This window comes from Dama dama, chromosome 9 (assembly GCF_033118175.1).
Source record: "Dama dama isolate Ldn47 chromosome 9, ASM3311817v1, whole genome shotgun sequence".
In the NCBI taxonomy this organism is placed as follows: Eukaryota; Metazoa; Chordata; class Mammalia; order Artiodactyla; family Cervidae; genus Dama; species Dama dama.
Genome location: NC_083689.1, coordinates 18,311,474 through 18,329,934, shown reverse-complemented (window position 1 = coordinate 18,329,934; position 18,461 = coordinate 18,311,474). Strand labels below are relative to the sequence as shown.

Genomic DNA, 18,461 nt, shown 5'->3' with positions numbered 1-18,461 from the left:
CATGCAGTGGGCTGAAGCAGGTGGGCCTGAGTCTGGGGTGGGCAGAACTCCTGAGCCGAGTGCCCGGGCCCTGGTGGAAGGAGGGGAAGACTTGTCAGATGTCACCTCAGGCCAGCTAGCAATCCTGCACAGGAGTCCAGCACATGCAGGGTTCCCGTCAGGTTATCAGGGATCAGGGGAGCCCTTTTGTCCCTTGTTTTTAAACTGCGGCATGTCTCAGCAACACAGGGAGTGTTGGTGGCACTTCTGAGATCGTAAGTTCTGAAGTACCAAATGCCTCTTGGGTTTCTTGCAATGAAAACTTACCCTTCAGATGAGAAAAATCATCCATGCTCTAACTTGGGGGAGGGAACCGTGTAAACCCTCACTGGGGCTTCTTGAAAGGGAGATGGGCTCCCTGAGCTGACTGTGTGTTTCCTTCTGTGACAGGACATCTAGACAGAAAGCTCAGGAGGAGCCAGACAGAGATGCGATGCCTGGAGGAGCTCAGGCTGAAATGAGTGAAGGAGAAGACAAAGTAAAGACTGACTCGTATCACTTATCTCTAACCGACCCTTGTGTTCCCAGTTGGTTGGGAGAAATGTCATTGGTTGGGGCTGTGCGTTGAAATCCAGCCCTACCTTCCCTGGGGTGGTTTTGGGCAGGTGACCTGCCCCTCCTTGTGGGGGTTGGCAGCTGTCGCTGCATGTTAGCGCCTGATACGTAGTGAGCGTGCAGTTGTCTACTTATGGTAATGGTGGCAAGGGCCTGTGTGTGCCTGGACCAAGATGTTTGTGGAACCAGCTTCTCTTCATAGCCTCTGGCCTGAGAAGTCTTGACGTGTCACCCCAGTACACGTGTCATCATGCTTGTCCTGCTTTATCAACCAGCCAGTCTCCTGAGTTCTGAGTCTAGCACCTCGTATCCCCGCCAGCTCCCACAGTTCAGCTTAGTGAGCATAGTTAAACCCTGAAATATTGTACACTGACCCAGGGGGGCCTGTATAAAAGCCTCAGATGGTGAGGTTATCCACAGGGCTGTAAACTCCAGGGGAGTGGGCTACATCTGCTGGGGGCCGCAGCACAGGGATCTTATTAGGCTCCTTAGCAATTTGCTCTGAGAAAAGCCAAACCAGGATGGTCCCAAGACCATCTCTGGTTTTCTGTGAGACCCAGGGAGCAGAGCCTGAGGTCGGACGTGCTGGTCCTGAGTGTTGTCGCTCCAGTGGGCGTCCTGCTTGTTCTGTGGCACGTGATCCTTTCGGTGTATCACCTCCAGCTTGTTCTAACCTCTTACTGTCTCATCTTTTCTGATTACTTGTGATCTTAATCGTCGGCACTTGCCTGGGATCCCTTCAGGCCTAGAGAGATCTCAGCGATGGTGTCAGACCATCCGTTTTCCTCAGACAGCAGCTGGTAGGAGCTTCAGACTCCACAGCCAGCGCTCTTGTCTCATGGCAGAAAAGGACAAAAGGACCAAAAGTTTGACTTTGTCTAGTTTTTTTAAAAATTATTGACAATCTGTGTGTATACTTCTTTATAAAAATCAGTAGCATATCAGAAAGATAGTTTTTGTATGTGGGCTCAGCTGTCTTGAATGAGTTTGTGACCAAGTTGGGAATTCCTACTTTTGTTTCTTTCCCATACTGGATTCCAAAGTTTAGTTTTGTCACCCTCTTTCCCCACTCCTGTCCCAGTGCCTGTTTATATGACATCTTCACCCCTGACCAAATGACAGATGGAGCTATAGACATTTGGGCCAACATAAGCGAAATGGCTCTAATAGTCCCTTTTGCTTTGAGCTATCCCAGGACAGGGGTATGTAAATTGTGGTCCACAGGCCAAAGTTGGCCCTCTGCCTGTTTTCATAAAGTTTTATTGCAACACAGCCGTGCCATTTCACTTAGGTATTGTTTCTGGCTGTTCTGGTGCTGCAGTGGCGCAGTTGAGTAGCTGTGACGCAGGCCTGTGGCTTGGAAACCTGAAAATGTCTATTTTTTGGCCCTTTACAGGAAATCTGCCAACTCTTGTTTGTAGGCGTTAGGGAAATGACTTAAAATTTTTGAAGCCTCATCTCTAGCCTGTAGACCTGCCCAGATTTTCCAATTCTTTCATCCCACGGTGCTGCAATCATTAACTAATACTTTGGGGTTTTGTCTCACTCTTGCTCAAATTAATTTTCCCCCCTTTATTTCTCTACCCACACGTTTCCCCTCTCAGGATGAAAAGAGGCACAGAAGTCAACCCAAAGATCTGTAAGTGGCTAAAATGCTTGTGCTTTTGTGCTGTGCTTTCTGTAGTTTAAATTACCAAAATAACTGTTGGAGGTCTGTATGGAAGACTGGATCGGTTTGGGTGGGGCTGGATGAGAAATCAACCTGTGGGCCCATCTTACCTGTTGCCCTCTGCCACGTGGGTAGCACTCCTATCACCACACTGTCACGTGTCTTAGTCTCCAGTATCTCATCAGGCCCCACGTCTGAGGGTCACACGGGGCGTCTGAAGGCCTCTTTTCAGGGTCACGTGTTAGTGATGCACCTTTGCAGCCACTGTGACAAGGGACTTTCTTTTGGATGGGAAGAAAGTGTTCACCAGATCTGTTCTGAATATTTTGCTTTTCTATAGGGAGGCATTAGTTTGTCATTTTTTATGTGAACTGGCAATATAGGTTTTAAGCTGACATTCGGCTTATTTATTTATCCAATAGAGCTAGCAAACGGAGACCAGAAGAGAAAGAACCTGAAAGAGTAAAACCACAAGTTTCTGATGAGAAAGATGAAGATGAAAAGGTAAGCTTTTTAAAAAAAAAAGAAAAGAAAAGGTAAGCTTTTGTTTTTTCAATTCTACTGTTTCATAATCTCCCGTTGGCTGGAATATCTTAAAGTGATTTTTAAACAGTTTTCCTCATGGTGACTTTCAAATGTACCCCAGAGTAGGCAGAAAAGGGTAGTGCCCCCATATTGTCATCAACCTTCATCAGTTATCAACCCATGACTAGGCATGTTTTACCCAAGCCTCAGTTATTCTCCTTGCCCTCCCTCACTCTGATAAACAGATCCCAGACATATTACTGAAATATTAACAGAAGTGCTTCTATAAGGTGCTTCCTTCTAAAAAGGAAAAGAGTCTCTTGAAGATCATCACAGGGACTTCCCTGGTGGTCCAGTGGTTAAAACTTTACCTTCCAATGCAGGGGGTGCAGGTTCAGTTCCTGGTTGGGGAGCTAAGACCTCACATGCCTTGTAGCCAAAAAAACCAAAACATGGAACAGAAGCAATATTGTAACCAGTACAGTAAAGACTGTAAAAATGATCCACATCAAAAAATACTAAAATTAAATAAACATCACCACAATACCATTTTCCTAACACCGTAGTATCAGAGTCCAGTCTCTGTCCAGGTTTCCCTGATGGTCTGCATTGCGAGTTTTACTGTCTGGTCCAGGACCCCAGCTGAGTCTATACGAAATACTTGGTTGCTATTTGTCCTCAGTGTGCCATCTACAGTGTCACCCCATCCTCTTACTTGCAACTGGTGTAAGTAGCCAGCTTACCCATAGCATTTGTGGGTCCTGAGAACCCACAACCCTGTCCCCTGCAGACCACTCGTTAGGTCCAGAGGCTTGACCAGAGGCGTGTCTCTTGTTTCCCAGAGGACTTCTAAGGTGGTACTGTGTGCTTCCTGTTACATCACACCAGAGGCATGGTTATCTTTGTAAGGCTTTAGGACTAATCACTGAACCCAGGTGCCCTCAGCCTGATTCATCCATTATAAAGTTCCCCTCAGCTTTTCACCTTTTCACCTGTTTTTAACAATCATTGCTTAAATCCATTATTTAACTGGGAGTTGCAGAGTGATAGTTCTGTCATTCCTTCATTTACTCAGAATAATTCTAGAAATAAGTTTCTCATATTAGTCACCAGGGGTGGGGATGGTACCATAACCAAATACGACAGCCTGGGTGACTTAACCAACAGACGTTTATTTTTCTTACAGTTCTGGAGAATACAGTTCACATATCAAAGTACCAGCAGGGTTAGTTTCTGGAGAAGTCTTTCTTCCTGACGTGTGGATGGCTGCCTTCTTTCTGGGTCCTCACATGACCTTTCCCTGTGCAAGCACATAGGGAGAAGGAGAGCGCTCTGGTGTCCTGTTGGATTCGGTCTCTCCCACTTACGACCTCACTTAACCACAGTCACTTCCTTAAAAGCCTCATCTCTAAATACAGTCGCATTTGAGGTTAGGGCTTCAACATAAGAATTGGGTTGGGGAGCAGGGACAAAACTCAGTCCATAGCTCCCCATATCAATTATATACTTACTGAGGTACCACTTAATGCAGGAGAGCTAATTTTTGTCAGACTTCTCTGGTGGCTCAGGGATAAAGAATCTGCCTGCTAATGCAGGTTCTATACCTGGGTGGGGAAGATCTCCTGGAGGAGGAAATGGCAACCCACTCCAGTATTCTTGCCTGGGAAATCCCATGGACAGAGGAACCTGGTGGGCTGCAGTTCTCTGGGGTCTTCAAAGAGTCAGACGCGACTTGGTGACTGAACAACAAAAGTTTCTGTCTTTTTTAAAAAAACTAATCTCTTATGAGTCTTTTAAGGAAGTCTGGTTATAAGAATTTTGTTTATAAGACTAGACACTGGAGGTGGCTTGGGTCTCACTGGTTTTCTGACTGCCTTCCTGCCTCTGACTAGGTTTTGTGATGACCGTGTACATAAAATTCTTTTAACTTTGCAACATAGTCCGGATGGAAAAGACTTTTTTACCCATCACTCTTCTGTTTTCTCTACTTAGGAGGAGAAGAGACGCAGAACTACATACAGAGAACTGTAAGAACTTATTTTTTGTCTTTCTACCAAGCAGATCATAATACTAAAACAGTTGTCTGAGAAAGAAAGAAAAGGGGGCGTTCAGTGACTCCCTGGAGCCGCCTTAGCTGTGTGTGTGATGAATAGTGAGTGCAGGACTGAGCCGTGCCAGTTCTGCTGTGTGAGGCAGGTCCCCTCTGCATGGTAAAGACACACTTGCCCCTTAGGCAGCAGCTGGCGCTCATCTCTGTCTGGATCCAGTATGACTTTGGCAGAGTCTGACGTGTCATGTAATAACTAAAACAAACCTTCTGCTTTGTTCCCAGAACCGAGAAGAAAATGACTCGAACCAAAATAGCAGTAGTGTCCAAGGTAAACGCCCACCTGGGAATAGAAGCCGCTGTGCGGCGCTCAGGGGCGGGCTCGGGGCGGCCTCTGAGCGCCGTCTGTGCCCTTGTCCCCGCAGCCCGACCCTCCCAAGTGCACCGAGTGCTTGCAGTACCTGGACGACCCCGAGCTGAGATACGAGCAGCATCCCCCCGACGCGGTGAGTCCCCGCTCCGTCTGCGGCCGCGTGGTCCCGTCTCCTGCGTCTCTGCTCACTGGTCCATGTCTCTCAGGTGGAAGAGATACAGATACTGACCAACGAAAGGTTGTCCATCTTTGATGCCAACGAATCTGGCTTTGAGAGTTATGAGGATTTGCCCCAACACAAACTAACCTGCTTCAGGTAACTGATAGGTTTTGTGTGTGCGTGTGTGTTTTATTTTATTTTTTTTCCCTTAAATCCTGCTGGAGTCTTTTTTATTTATTTGGCTGTGCTGGGTCTTTGTTACCCCCTGGGTTTTTCTCTGGTTGTGGCGAGCAGGGGCTACTGTCTAGTTGCAGTGTGCAGGCTTCTCGTTTCGGTGACGGGGCTTCAGTAGTTGCAGCTTACGGGCTCTAGAGCACAGGCTCAGTAGTTGTGGTACGCGGACTCAGTTGCTCTGTGGCATGTGGGGTCTTCCCAGACCAGGGATCGAACCCATGTCCCCTGCATTGGCAGGAGGATTCTTTACCACTAAGTCACCAAGGAAGCACAGGTAACTAATATGCTTCTTATCATAACCGGGCATTTTCCTAAAGACACCTGAGTTCTTAATATCCTAGTAAAGTTTTCAACACCTAATTTGCAACATTTCTTAAGCTGCTAACACTTCAGGGCCACCAAGCTGGTAGACAAGTGGTAGGTCTTTGGTTGTTAAAGCTATACCTGTTAGATCTTGAGTAGGTAAATATCCTTTAAAAAAAATCACTTATTTGGCTGTGCCAAGTCTTAGTTGTGGCTTGCAAATCTTTAGTTCTGGTGTGTGGGATCTGGTTACCTGAAGAATTGAACCTGGCTCCCCTGCATTGGGGAGCATGGAGCCTTAGCCACTGGACCACCAGGGAAGGCCCTTGAGTAGGAAAATATCCTAAAGCTCATTCATTCTGCTGAGGGCCAGCTATGTGCAGTGGGTATTATAGATATAGCACTTCAGGCCCCTGGTTTCATGGAAGCAGAACAAGCTGTGCCTGTGGGTAGTGAAATTGTGATGGATGTGAAAAGCATGGGGAGCAGAGAGAGTGGGTGGGAGAAAGTTGTTCAGAATGGAGGGGAAGGGACTTGAGCAAAGACCTCAGCTTTAGAAGAAGCCAAGGAGATAGTGAGGGAAAGACATCCAGGAGGAGGGAACAGCAGATGAAGGCTGGGAGGGGGCGCGTGGGCTGTGGAAGACTGGGTAAGAGGCTGTGTGGCTGGAGTGGAAGGGCCGGCGGCGGGGTGAGTGGTAGGGGATGTGGTCGGGGAACAGGGACCCAGGGCGGGGGCTGGATCCTGCGGGACTCTTCATGTCGAGGCAGTGATGCTGGGGTCTTCTTAGTGGAGGTGCGTGGAGTTTGGACTGTGTTTGGGGCTCAGACAAGCCTGTGATTGAGCAGAGTCCCCCTCCTCTCCAGCCTCCTTCGTTCTGCTCTCTCCTGCTCACTGGAGGTGCTTCCCTTTCCTTCTCTGTGGGAAATAGCTTGGCTCCAGCTCTTGTCTCCTTTCAGGCCTCGGCACGTGCTTTCCCTCTCCCTGGACAAGAGAATAGTAGGGGCGGCTGGATCGCCTGTTATAAAGCCTCAGGTGGAATCATCTCGAGATGGTCTTTCTGACATTCCTGCCCCACAGTGGGCTGGAGGGCTCTAGGAAACCCCAGTGTGTTTCTTCCGCAGCACTCTGTATGATCGTCATGGTTGGGTGTGTCTCCCCCTCCCCACGAGCAGGAGCCTGATCCGCGCTGGGATGCTGTCCATGTCCCGGCCACTCCCCGGCTCAAACCTCTGCCTGACAGCACGACTGAAACGTGTTGTTAGCGTCACTCATGTTCACGGCCTCGTGCTTCCCTGTGGCGCTGCTAGGGCAGAGGCTCGCGAGAACCCAGGGCTGGAGCCACTACAATCAGGAGTGTCAGGGCTTGGGGTCTCTGGGTGGCTCCTCGAGAATAGGTCTGCCCCAGACTTCTTCCTGTGGGTTGGGAGGTAAGAACACATGTCCCAGGAATGACATGCCTTTGAGCATCAGGCCGTTGAATCCAGACCACCGGGGTTAGCTGGGGACTCTGTTTATCTCTGGTCCTTGGGCTGAAAGTGGCAGGTGGAAAGTAGCCCCTTCTGCATCCTAGTCGGCCCTGCCCCCGCCTGGGACTCAGCACTTCTCCCTGATGTCACCTTTCCTGACGAAGCACGTGGACAGTCTGTCAGGCTGGGCCCTGGACCCTCCCCTTCTGTGCATCCACAGCGTCCTGCCCTCCATGGGTATGTGTCCATCTTTCCCCCATCTTCAGGTCCTAATGACAAGGCCGTGACCCTTGTCTGTCTGCTATGCCTGGTGCAAGAGCTCCACTCAAAGTACTCATGTTTTCATTTTTTTTAATTTGGTAAGATTCCAAGATGAGAATTTCTTGGCTTCCAGGGGCCTCGGCGGTGGGAATGTGGTAGGGGGTACTCTCAGACCTGCACAGCACCTCTGGCCTTGAGGCACACACGGGCAGGTCCGTAAGCAGAACCCACCCCAGTCCCATCCTGTTTTCTCAAATTCAGCGTCCTGCTCAATGATGCACATTCTGCAGATGTCACGGAGCATCTCTAGGGGTTGGATGTTCTTGAACTTGAGGCTTAACCCCCCAGAAGGAGGTGGAAGTCCCTCCTTCCTGTGTCCTTAATGCACCTCGCCTCTTATGATGTTGTGTAATATGCGTTATTTTAATTTTTTTGAGGTGAAAGTCGTAATGCAAAACTAACATATAAAATAGTGTGAAGCAGTAAATCCAGAGAAACAAAGCAGATCAGGACTTGCCGGGGTGGTGTGGGGAGGGGGGAAGGAGTGACAGCTCAGTGGCTGTGAGGTTTCATTTTCAGCAACAAGAACGTTTTGGAGCCAGAGGGTGGTGGCACAAGTCGGTAGGATGTATTGGAGCAGCCAGTGCGTCTGCACAAGCCGCTCCCCAACGGAGGGCGCGCCAGGGGCTCCCCTGTGAGGCTTCCCGCTGTCGATCTTGCTGACCTCGCCACGTCCCCTTTTCATACTCTTACTCTTGGTACCCAGGGGGCAGATCAGAAGCTGTGGGGTGGAAGAGCACCGTACTGATCCAGTGTTCTGGCAGCCAGGGAGATAGTGGAGTCTAGGAACCACATCTCGTCCCCCCGTGTCTGAGCTTGACTCTGTACCTCTGCCTGCCTTTGGTCTCCTGGTAAATGGCCTCTGTCACCCGTCTAGCGTGTACTGTAAACGCGGTCACCTTTGCCCGATCGACACCGGCCTCATTGAGAAAGATGTCGAGCTCCTCTTTTCCGGTTCAGCAAAGCCGATATATGAGGATGACCCATCTCCCGAAGGTAAGGGGAATGTTCCACGTTGTCTGGGACGGTCAGTTTATAAGCCGAACAGAGTCTGGGCTGTGAGCAGATACGAGCAGTCTCGCTCTGATGGCTGCAGTAAGGCTGCCCGGCTCACCTGACTGGAGGTGTGGCTCAGGTGGGGACTCAGTGCCACTTAACCTGCTTGGGTTTTTGAGGCATATTCTTTTAGTCATGTCCAACTCTGCAACCCCATGGACTGTAGCCCGTCAAGGCTCCTCTGTCCATGGGATTTTCCAGGCAAGAAGACGAGTGAGTTGCCATTTCTTAGTCCACTTCATTTCAAGAAACCTTTTCCTCCTCTTTTAGGTGGTATTAATGGCAAAAATTTTGGCCCCATAAACGAATGGTGGATTGCTGGTTTTGATGGAGGTGAAAAGGCTCTTCTTGGCTTTAGCACCTGTAAGTATGTGGCCAACTGTGGACTGTTCTGGAATCTGAAAGATGCTTCTGTCTTCCACGGGGCTTGGTTGGGCTCTGGGAAGTCTCAGGCTCCCATGACCGGGCTTGGTTGGGCTCTGGAAAGTCTGAGACTCTTGTGACTGTGTGGGAAGCATGTCAGGCTTGATTGGGATGGCCTCTTGTACTAGTTACAACTGACCCTGGAACTGACCTTGCAGCTGAAACCCAGACTGAATTCCAAAAGCCAGACTCAAGCTAGAGGAAAGCCACTTGGCCAGTCTGTTCTCTGGTTGGCTTTACAGGCCCCTTCTGAATGAGCTAATCCTGACCATACGTCATGGGTTTTGACATTTGAGTGTGAAATGACTTTCTGCCTGTTCCGTGAGCCTTGTAGCCTCATCCCTGCCCTTTGGCTACTGCTGCTGCCATCAGGTTCACACTGCTCTTATCCATCTGTCCATTCCAGCATTTGCCGAGTATATCTTGATGGATCCCAGCCCAGAGTACGCACCACTATTCAGCGTGATGCAGGAGAAGATCTACATAAGTAAGATAGTGGTTGAGTTCCTGCAGAGCAACCCTGACTCCACCTATGAAGACCTGATCAATAAGATTGAGGTAAGAGGCTTAGGTCCTTCATTATCTGGGATTCACAGATTGTTTACATGTGATGTTGTTCATTCACTGATTTGGGTCCAACTCTTGGCGACCCCATGGGTGGCAGCCCTCCAGGCTCCTCTGTCCATGGGGTTTCCTGGGAAAGGATACTGGCAGGCGAGTTCTTTACCACTGAGCCACATGGGAAGTCCCACTTACATGTGATACAGATGTACTACATGTTTGTTTGACGTAAACCAGTTTTACTTAAGCCTAAGAGAAACTTCTGTGTTTTTTTCCCCGAAAGACCACTGTTCCTCCGTGTATGCTCAACTTGAATCGATTCACAGAGGATTCTCTCCTGCGGCATGCCCAGTTCGTGGTGGAGCAAGTAGAGAGTTATGATCGGGCAGGGGACAGTGATGAGCAGCCCATCTTCCTGAGCCCCTGCATGAGAGACCTCATCAAACTGGCCGGGGTCACCCTGGGAAAAAGGTGAGGGTGCAGCAGGAGTGAGCCTGAAGACCTGAGATGGAGTCTGGAAGGCCGGGCACTGCAGGAGCTCTTCCTGGGCCACTAACACCGTGGAATCTCTCTCCCAGGCGAGCCGAAAGGCGGCAGACCATCCGGCAACCTGCCAAGGAGAAGGACAAGGGCCCCACCAAGGCCACCACCACCAAGCTGGTCTACCAGATCTTCGACACTTTCTTTGCGGAGCAAATTGAAAAAGATGACAAGGAAGACAAGGAGAATGCCTTCAAGCGCCGGCGCTGTGGCGTCTGTGAGGTAACCTCGCCTAAGCCGGCTCTCCTGCCCCTCATGATCTCTGAGGAGCTCGCTGTTTTCTCTTTTTGGCCTGAGTGTCTTACTGCATAGACATGACCCCCCAGAAACAGAGCTCGGAGAAGGAGTTATCTGGGGGACTTGCATGTCTAACAAGACAGCTGTCAAAAGAGGCATGCTCAGGCACTTTGCCATCAGTGCCACTGCTGCTACCAAGGAGTCTGGCCATGTCCCATTGTGTCCTCAGGCCCTGGCGTGAGGGTGAGGGGGGTGACTGCCCCACGGAGGCCAGCACTGCTTCCTCCAAGTGGGGTCATCCTCCCAGGATCCTGTCTTGTCTCATGGTGTAACTTCCCTCAGAAAGTGGGGGCTTCATCCAGCTTAGCTTTGATGCCTGAGATGACCTCGCTCTGAATTTTTTAGTATAATATATATTTACTTCACCCTGGAGGAATTAATCTCCCTAATTCTATCACTGACCCAGATATCAGATCTGTTTTGGTGTCTGTTTGACTTAATTTGGATGAAAGCTTAAAAGTGAAAATACAGCACCTGCCTTTAGAACCGCCCTCCATTCACACTAGTCCCTGGATTCTGAGGGTCTCCTCTGTCTTCAGTGCTGCCCTCAGTAGAAATTTGCGTGTTGAACCCGTGTCCCCGAAGCAGTGGAAACACGGAGACCTAACCACTGGGCCACCAGTGAATTCCCTGTCCTTACCATTCTTGTTTTGGTTTTTATTTCATCTAGCACATGCGTATCCAAGCTTTAAATTTTCTTTTTTTTTTTTTTTTTAGTATACATAAACTGGCATCTTTCACAACTACTGTGTGTTGATCCGGGTAGACACAGTTACCACTTTATTCCATAGTATTTCACTGTGACTCTCCCAGCCTATCCCTCGGTGATGGGCAGTGTGATATTCTAATGTGTCTTCTGTGATTCTTCACTACTTAGAAGCAGAATTGCTGGGGTGTAGGTTACATACTTGACTTTGATCTCGAACACTGTTTTCCAGAGTGGTGTCACCAGCTTACCTCTGGGCCACCTGAGTTCTTCTTTCCCCATACCTGTGCCAGCACCATGTCTCAGGTTAACCTTTACAGACCTCATGGCTTGTTCCTAACTCTCACTTCCCTGAGTTCTAATGAGGTTAAACTTACATATGTATTTTAAAATTCACCAAAAACTGGTTATCAGTTGTGACTAATGGCCGTTTAATTTTTTTTTTTAATGTGTTTTAGATTTGTCAACAGCCCGAGTGTGGAAAGTGTAAGGCCTGTAAGGATATGGTTAAATTTGGTGGTAGCGGACGGAGCAAGCAGGCTTGCCAAAAGAGGAGGTAAGTTTGGCCAATGACTGTTTTTGGAATGGAGGGAAATGCCAGCTGATGGCAAATAGGCTTTGTGTGGGACAGCTGGGTTGACACGTATAGAACAGGCAAGATCCCTTTGTTTAACGTCGCCAGACCTGTCCCTGTTTTCTTAGTGAAACATTTTCAGTTGGTTTTACTTTTTTTTTCCGGCTGCACTGTGGGGGCTTGTGGGATCCTAGTTCCCCGACCAGGGATTGAACCTGGGCCCTTGGCAGTGAGAGCACAGAGTCCCAACCCCTGGACCACCAGGGAATTCCCAGTTGGTCTTATTTTTTAAAGAAGACCTTGCTTATCACAAGTGATTTTGTAGGTGTCCCAACATGGCCATGAAGGAGGCAGATGATGACGAGGAAGTGGATGACAATATTCCAGAGATGCCATCACCCAAAAAGATGCATCAGGGGAAGAAAAAGAAGCAGAACAAGAATCGGATCTCTTGGGTTGGAGATGCCGTCAAGGTAATCCAGGAGTGGGCTCTCGGCTGTCCTGCTGCACTACTGAGCAGCCAGCTGTCTCCTGCCAGCTGCTCTGAGAGCGGCCGGAGCCCTGGAGCTGAGAAACCTACCCATGCATCCCGCAGCCGTGAGCGGAGCAGAGCTGGCTGAGAGGCTGGGTCTGTGGTCAAGCACCAAAAATGCGTTTTTACTTGTTTGCCAAAGGACTCGATGTTCCTCGCCCTCCAAAGTGGGCATTTGATACGGTCCTGGTGTGTGAGACTGGTTCCCCTGTGAAGCTGGTTTTGAGGAGAGCCCTCACTGCCCCTCGGGCCTAGGAGTTGGTGTTTGGGAGCACTAGCAAACCGCCTCCGGGGCTTCTGTGCTCACCTGCCTAAGAGTCAAGTCCTTTACCACAGCTGGAGAGTGAATGTGTTCTCCGTGTTGGTCCCTTGGTGTCCATAAGCTGGAGATGGGCCAGTTCCCTCAGCAAGCCTGAGGCCTACCCCTGCTGGGTGCTGCTCTAGGTCTGGGCGACACAAGTGCTGTCAGGCGGGTGGGGCACGGGAAGGGAGCTGGGGCCACGGAGGCTTCTTGGTGGAACAACATCCCGAAGGGTTGGAGAGCAGCCGGCCACTTAAAGTCTTTGAGAGGAACCAGGGCAGAGGCCCTGTGGTGGGAACCAGCTTTCCTTGTGGGAGAGAAGGAAGGGGGTCCGTGTGTCTGAGGTGGGTGTGATGAGTGGGATGTGGTGCTGTTCTAATTGAAGGCTAGATCTGACTTGCTGCTGACAGAGGAGGTCAGAGCTGACGACAGAGGGCTGTGAGTGCCTTGGCTGCAGGCTTCTAGCCAGAGGAGGGGCTGCTCTCTGTAGTCAATAGCCAGGCTGCTGGAGCTCGCGGCTTCTTAGAGAAATCGTCATAAGCTATGCTTTGCTGTAAAGCAGCAGGAACTCGCAGGACAAGCCTTGCACAGACCTTCAGATCCATCCTCTCCTGAAACTAAGCTCTTGTTTTCAGACTGACGGGAAGAAGAGTTACTACAAGAAGGTATGCATCGACTCGGAAACCCTGGAAGTGGGGGACTGTGTTTCTGTTATTCCAGACGACTCTTCAAAACCACTGTATCTAGCAAGGTTTGTATCCTTCCTTCCGCCTAACTTCAGCCCATACTTTGAGTAAAAGCAGGAGGTGCCTGTTTTGCAAAAATAGCAACAGCTCTTTGCCCTAAACTAAAACCAAGAAATGACTTCCCTGGTGACTCAGTGGTAAAGAGTTCGCCTGCCAATGTAGGAGACCTGGGTTTGGTCCCTGGGTTGGGAAAATCCCCTGGAGAAGGAAATGGCAACCCACACCAGTATTCTTGCATGGAAAATCCCATGAACAGAGGAGTCTGGTGGACTGCAGTCCATAGGGTCGCAAGGAGTCAGACATGACTGAGTACACACGCCGGCAATACCAAAAAATTAACTGTACTCCTGAGGAGCCTCGGTCCAGCTCCACTGGTCGAGTTAGAACCTTCTCCCTCCCCGTCTTCCGGTTCCAGGGTCACCGCGCTGTGGGAGGACGGCAGCAATGGGCAGATGTTCCACGCCCACTGGTTCTGTGCTGGGACGGACACGGTCCTTGGGGCCACCTCGGACCCCCTGGAGCTGTTCCTGGTTGACGAGTGTGAGGACATGCAGCTCTCATACATCCACAGCAAGGTGCAGGTCGTCTATAAGGCTCCCTCGGAGAACTGGGCCTTGGAGGTGAGTGCCCGGTCCCCCGCATGTGTCCCCACCCCTTGCTGCACGCGGTCATCATGGCTGACGGTGGCCCCATCCCCAGGGAGGCGTGGACCCCGAGGCCCTGATGTCGGAGGATGACGGGAAGACCTACTTCTACCAGCTGTGGTATGACCAAGACTACGCGAGATTTGAGTCCCCTCCGAAAACTCAGCCGACGGAGGACAACAAGTACAAGTGAGTGTGGGGCCAGGGCTCCCAGGCCGCCCTGTCGGTGCTCTAGGATGCTGTGTGAGTGCCTGAACCCCCCTGCTTGTTCTATGCTTCTCTCTGCTGGGTCTGCTGTCCCCGCCAACCAGAGACCAGCCTGACTCGGTTGCAGTGGCTGTGAGCATGTGGACAGTCTGGTTGGGGGTGGGGGTCACCCCCTGAGAAGCTGTCCCACTCGGGTAGGATGTGTCTTTCTGTGTCTGTCCCACAAATCTGTGTCTTTCCTCATAGGTGAGATCTTTGATTCCATTTAACTCTAATGCTTTTAGAGAGGCTTGCTTCTTAAATGCTTAGTGCTCCTGTTTTCCTTTCTAACCTTGATACCTCACTTTTTTTAACTAAAGGTGGTGACTGGAGTCTTCCATCATGAGCAGTGTGTGGGAGTGAGGCTGGGAGGGCTCGCTGAGCTGCCTCTGGTATTTCTCCGGTCAGCCTGGGTCTGCTTTGGGGCTTGATCTGTTTTTAAGGCACTCTAACTCTCCTCTGAAGGGTTTATTAATCAGGAATGTTGCATTTTACCAAATCCCTCTTCAGCCTTTAGAGATAATAGTGTGAGCCTCGTTTGACATGGTTTGAGTTCCTGACTTTACCGTGGTCTGCATTATCATTCATGGTGGATTCTTAACCAGATTCTAGGTCATTTGCTAATGTCTCTGGGGTTTTATGTCAGCTACTCAAAAGTGGGGTCGACTTTTCGTTTTCCTGTTGTGCATATCTCTGGGCTTTGGTCCCCAGTCAAAGAGTGAACATAAAAGTGCAGGAGAGCCAGTGCCCTCTAACATCCATGCATACTTCCTCTTGGTCACCAGAGTCTCTGGAAACACGCCAGCAGCAGCTGCTTATAGTCACCACCAGCCACTCAAGGGCCTTTGGTTTCTGTCCACCGCTCCTTCAGGTTCTGCACGAGCTGTGCGCGTCTGGCCGAAATGAGGCAGAAGGAAATCCCCAGGGTCGTGGAGCAGCTCCAGGACCTGGAAGGCCGCGTCCTCTACAGCCTTGCCACCAAGAATGGCGTCCAGTACCGGGTGGGCGACGGCGTGTACCTCCCTCCCGAGGCCTTCACCTTCAAGTGAGTGCCCCTTGGAGCCAGCGGGGCCAGGCGCTCCGGGCCAGCAGCAGGCTGGCTCCACCACGTGCCCCCACCTCCGCCCACTACCAGCTGCTGCCGGGCCGTCGCACTGGCGTCTGTGGTGAGCAGACGCCATCCAGCGGTCCTGTGTGGAGCCGCTGCCCCTCTGTGGCAGTGAAGCTGTCTTTGAGAGAAGTCAGACAGAACCTGCTGGTAAAAGGAGGATGATGGCTTCCTGCCCAGCTGGTCATGTCAGACCCCGCCCCCAGTTCCCGTTATCAGAGGGGGACAGGAGTATCTTGTCTTGCCTGCCAGATGTCTAAGGGATAAGTGAGTTAGAAGTGCTTATTAGGGACTTCCCTTGTGGTCCAGTGGTTAAGACTCTGCCCTTCCAGTGCAGGGGGCACAGGTTCAATCCCTGGTCAGGGAACTAAGATCCCACATGCCCCATGGTATGGCCAAAAAAATTTTAAAACAAAAAAAAAAAGTGCTAATTAGCACAGCGCCTGGCTTAGTGTAAAAGCTGACTGTGAGTTACTGCTTGGTAACTGGGAATTGCATCAAAAGACTTCCACATCAAAGGACTGAAGCTCTTCAGGGAAAAATCAAAGCCACAGATATTTCCCACACTTGATCCCTTCCTCGTTGGCTCTTAGAACTAGTGTGTGGTTGGATTTACAACCAGCATTTTGGCAAGCTTAGCTCAGTTTCCCGACTTATTTTCCTCGAGTCCTCATTGGAACCCATTCAACTGAATGGGTTCAACCCAATCACCCCATGCACTGAATTGCAGAGCCGCAGTCCTCCCAGCCCTGCGCAGTGGGTGTACATGGCGCCCTTAAGCACCAGCTCTTGGCCTGGAAGGGGAGGCCGCTCTGTAGGGCTGTTGACCAGGTACTCCTGGCCCAGCCGGAAGTGAGAGCACAGGTGTTCAGAGGGCCTCTGGGGCCTGACAGACTTTGGGGGGCCTGGCGGGAACACATGGCAGCTGCCTTCCTGAACTGCTCAACTTCCTGTCTTCAGAGTGGGGCCCTGTGGTCCTGGCAGCTTGGCATCTGATGTGATGGCTGATTCCGCCAGTACATGGCCAGGCCAGGTTCGGCTAGCCCAGACTGCCCATCTTCTCCCCTGGCCTCTCCCGCAGTGCCCCGAGGTTAGTGCCTGTGTCGGAATGTAGGTTATGCCACGGCCGCAACTCTCAGATCACGCAAGTTTACCTCTTGCTTGGATTGTGTGTCCACTGTGGTTCGGAGAGTCAGACTGTGTGTCACTCAGGGACTGGGTTGACAGTGCCTCTGCCTTCTCAGAAGTGGCCCGTCCAAGGCAAGGGGAAGCGCACTGGCAGCTCTCCTGCCAGGGCTGGGCTTGTGTATTACGGCTGCTCGCACCCGTGGAGCTGAACACGTCACCTGCCAGGAAGTCCTGCCCTGAGGCCGGGTGTGGGGAGAATGTGAACAACCTCAGCAGCAAGACCCAGAGCACAGATGGGGAATGCCTGGATGAGATTGAATCTCTAAATCTGTGCTAAGGGTACTGAGCTGCGCTAGTTCAGGCGCTGGAATTTAAACAGTGATTATCACTGGTCAGTCACGCTGAACCACTTTCTAATGTTTCATGTTCAGTTACTCAGAGCAGTTGCTTCTCTGCAGCATCAAGCTGTCCAGTCCTGTGAAACGCCCCCGGAAGGAGCCTGTGGATGAAGCTCTGTATCCAGAACACTACCGGAAGTACTCCGACTACATCAAGGGCAGCAACCTGGATGCCCCTGAGCCCTACCGTATTGGCCGCATAAAGGAGATCTTCTGCAGCAAAAAGAGCAACGGCCGGCCCAATGAGACAGACATCAAGATCAGGGTTAACAAGTTCTACAGGTCAGTGAGGGCTCTGCCCTCCAGGGGCCTCTGCCTGAGTCTTGGGATGTAGAGAATCGCACTCACAGTGGTGGTCTAAGGGGGGGAGGAGGTGGTCCTCCCAGGTGTTCCTGATTACCTGCTGGTGCTGAGAATCACTGCAACTGTAGAGCACTGCCCTGGATTCCTGTCTTAAGGCTGCAGAGCTTTGTCCAAAAGAAATCAGTGAGCGGAGGTCCAAAGTGCGACCAAGGCAGGCATGGACTATCCTGGGCTCTGTCTGAGGTGCCATCAGAACCCTGATATCTGTTTAAACTGTCCTTGTGTTCCACGCCTCCCTGCTGCCAGTCCTCCTGTCCTTTTCAGGCCCTCTTCCCCATTTCTGGGGTTTCTCTCTGTTCCAAGATCTTGGCTTCACTGAGTTTCTGGGATCCTAATAGTAGTTAGGAGCTTAATCTGAAGCTAATCCATACAGATAGGTCTCCAGTTGCTCCACTTCTTAGCTAATGTACAGGAAAGATTTCCTGAGGTCTTTGAAATAACGAGGTACTGAGAGAACAAGGAGTCTGGCAGGCATAGGGGGAAGAAGACAGCTCTAGACATGCTTCTCAATAGGAGGTCAGCAACTGGTCTCAACCCAGGCCCACCCAGTCTTCTTGGAGGCATAAAGAGCAAACAAACCCTTAGTTGAGTTCATGGTAAGAAATCCCACTTAGTTTGTGGTGTTCAGTGCCGACTAAGGGGGTTAGTAATCAAGGTGACTTAGTGAGGCATGGGGCCTCGTCTTTACCCACTGATCGCATGAGCACATCCCCAGGAATATGCCATTTAATCCATTTTCAACCTGCTGCAGACAAACTAACAAAGACTCTTGCACTCCCAGGCCAGAGAACACACACAAGTCTACCCCGGCCAGTTACCACGCAGACATCAACCTGCTTTACTGGAGCGATGAGGAGGCCGTGGTGGACTTCAAGGCCGTGCAGGGCCGCTGCACCGTGGAGTACGGAGAGGATCTGCCTGAGTGCCTCCAGGACTTCTCCGCCGGTGGCCCCGATCGCTTCTACTTTCTCGAGGTGGGGCCCTGGGCTCACTGCAGGGAGGGCCTCCGGGTCAGACACAGTGCCCAAGAAGTTTACTTACCCAGAGCACAAGTCTGTGACACTCAGGTTGTTCTGGAATTTAACACTTAAAACGAAATATTTTAATGTCCTAATACAATAACTCAGACTTTCCTGGTGGCTC

At 50.8% G+C, this 18,461-nt stretch overlaps 1 protein-coding gene across 3 annotated transcripts in view; it reads left to right on the top strand.

Annotated features, from left to right (window-relative positions):
• DNMT1 (DNA methyltransferase 1) overlaps nucleotides 1–18,461 on the top strand; it is a 42,590-nt gene that overhangs the window by 17,124 nt on the left and 7,005 nt on the right. For 2 of the 3 annotated variants that reach the window (XM_061150265.1, XM_061150268.1), the window contains exons 10-30: nucleotides 430–517; nucleotides 2,199–2,233; nucleotides 2,686–2,767; nucleotides 3,975–4,013; nucleotides 4,781–4,815; nucleotides 5,121–5,166; nucleotides 5,261–5,341; nucleotides 5,415–5,524; nucleotides 8,573–8,691; nucleotides 9,022–9,114; nucleotides 9,581–9,732; nucleotides 10,019–10,206; nucleotides 10,314–10,497; nucleotides 11,737–11,834; nucleotides 12,178–12,325; nucleotides 13,321–13,436; nucleotides 13,847–14,051; nucleotides 14,131–14,264; nucleotides 15,193–15,366; nucleotides 17,016–17,237; nucleotides 18,100–18,292. In XM_061150265.1, the coding sequence (XP_061006248.1) occupies nucleotides 430–517; nucleotides 2,199–2,233; nucleotides 2,686–2,767; nucleotides 3,975–4,013; nucleotides 4,781–4,815; nucleotides 5,121–5,166; nucleotides 5,261–5,341; nucleotides 5,415–5,524; nucleotides 8,573–8,691; nucleotides 9,022–9,114; nucleotides 9,581–9,732; nucleotides 10,019–10,206; nucleotides 10,314–10,497; nucleotides 11,737–11,834; nucleotides 12,178–12,325; nucleotides 13,321–13,436; nucleotides 13,847–14,051; nucleotides 14,131–14,264; nucleotides 15,193–15,366; nucleotides 17,016–17,237; nucleotides 18,100–18,292 (2,542 nt within the window). The remainder of the gene's footprint in view (nucleotides 1–429; nucleotides 518–2,198; nucleotides 2,234–2,685; nucleotides 2,768–3,974; nucleotides 4,014–4,780; nucleotides 4,816–5,120; nucleotides 5,167–5,260; nucleotides 5,342–5,414; nucleotides 5,525–8,572; nucleotides 8,692–9,021; nucleotides 9,115–9,580; nucleotides 9,733–10,018; nucleotides 10,207–10,313; nucleotides 10,498–11,736; nucleotides 11,835–12,177; nucleotides 12,326–13,320; nucleotides 13,437–13,846; nucleotides 14,052–14,130; nucleotides 14,265–15,192; nucleotides 15,367–17,015; nucleotides 17,238–18,099; nucleotides 18,293–18,461) is intronic. The other variant, XM_061150267.1, reaches the window with a different exon arrangement.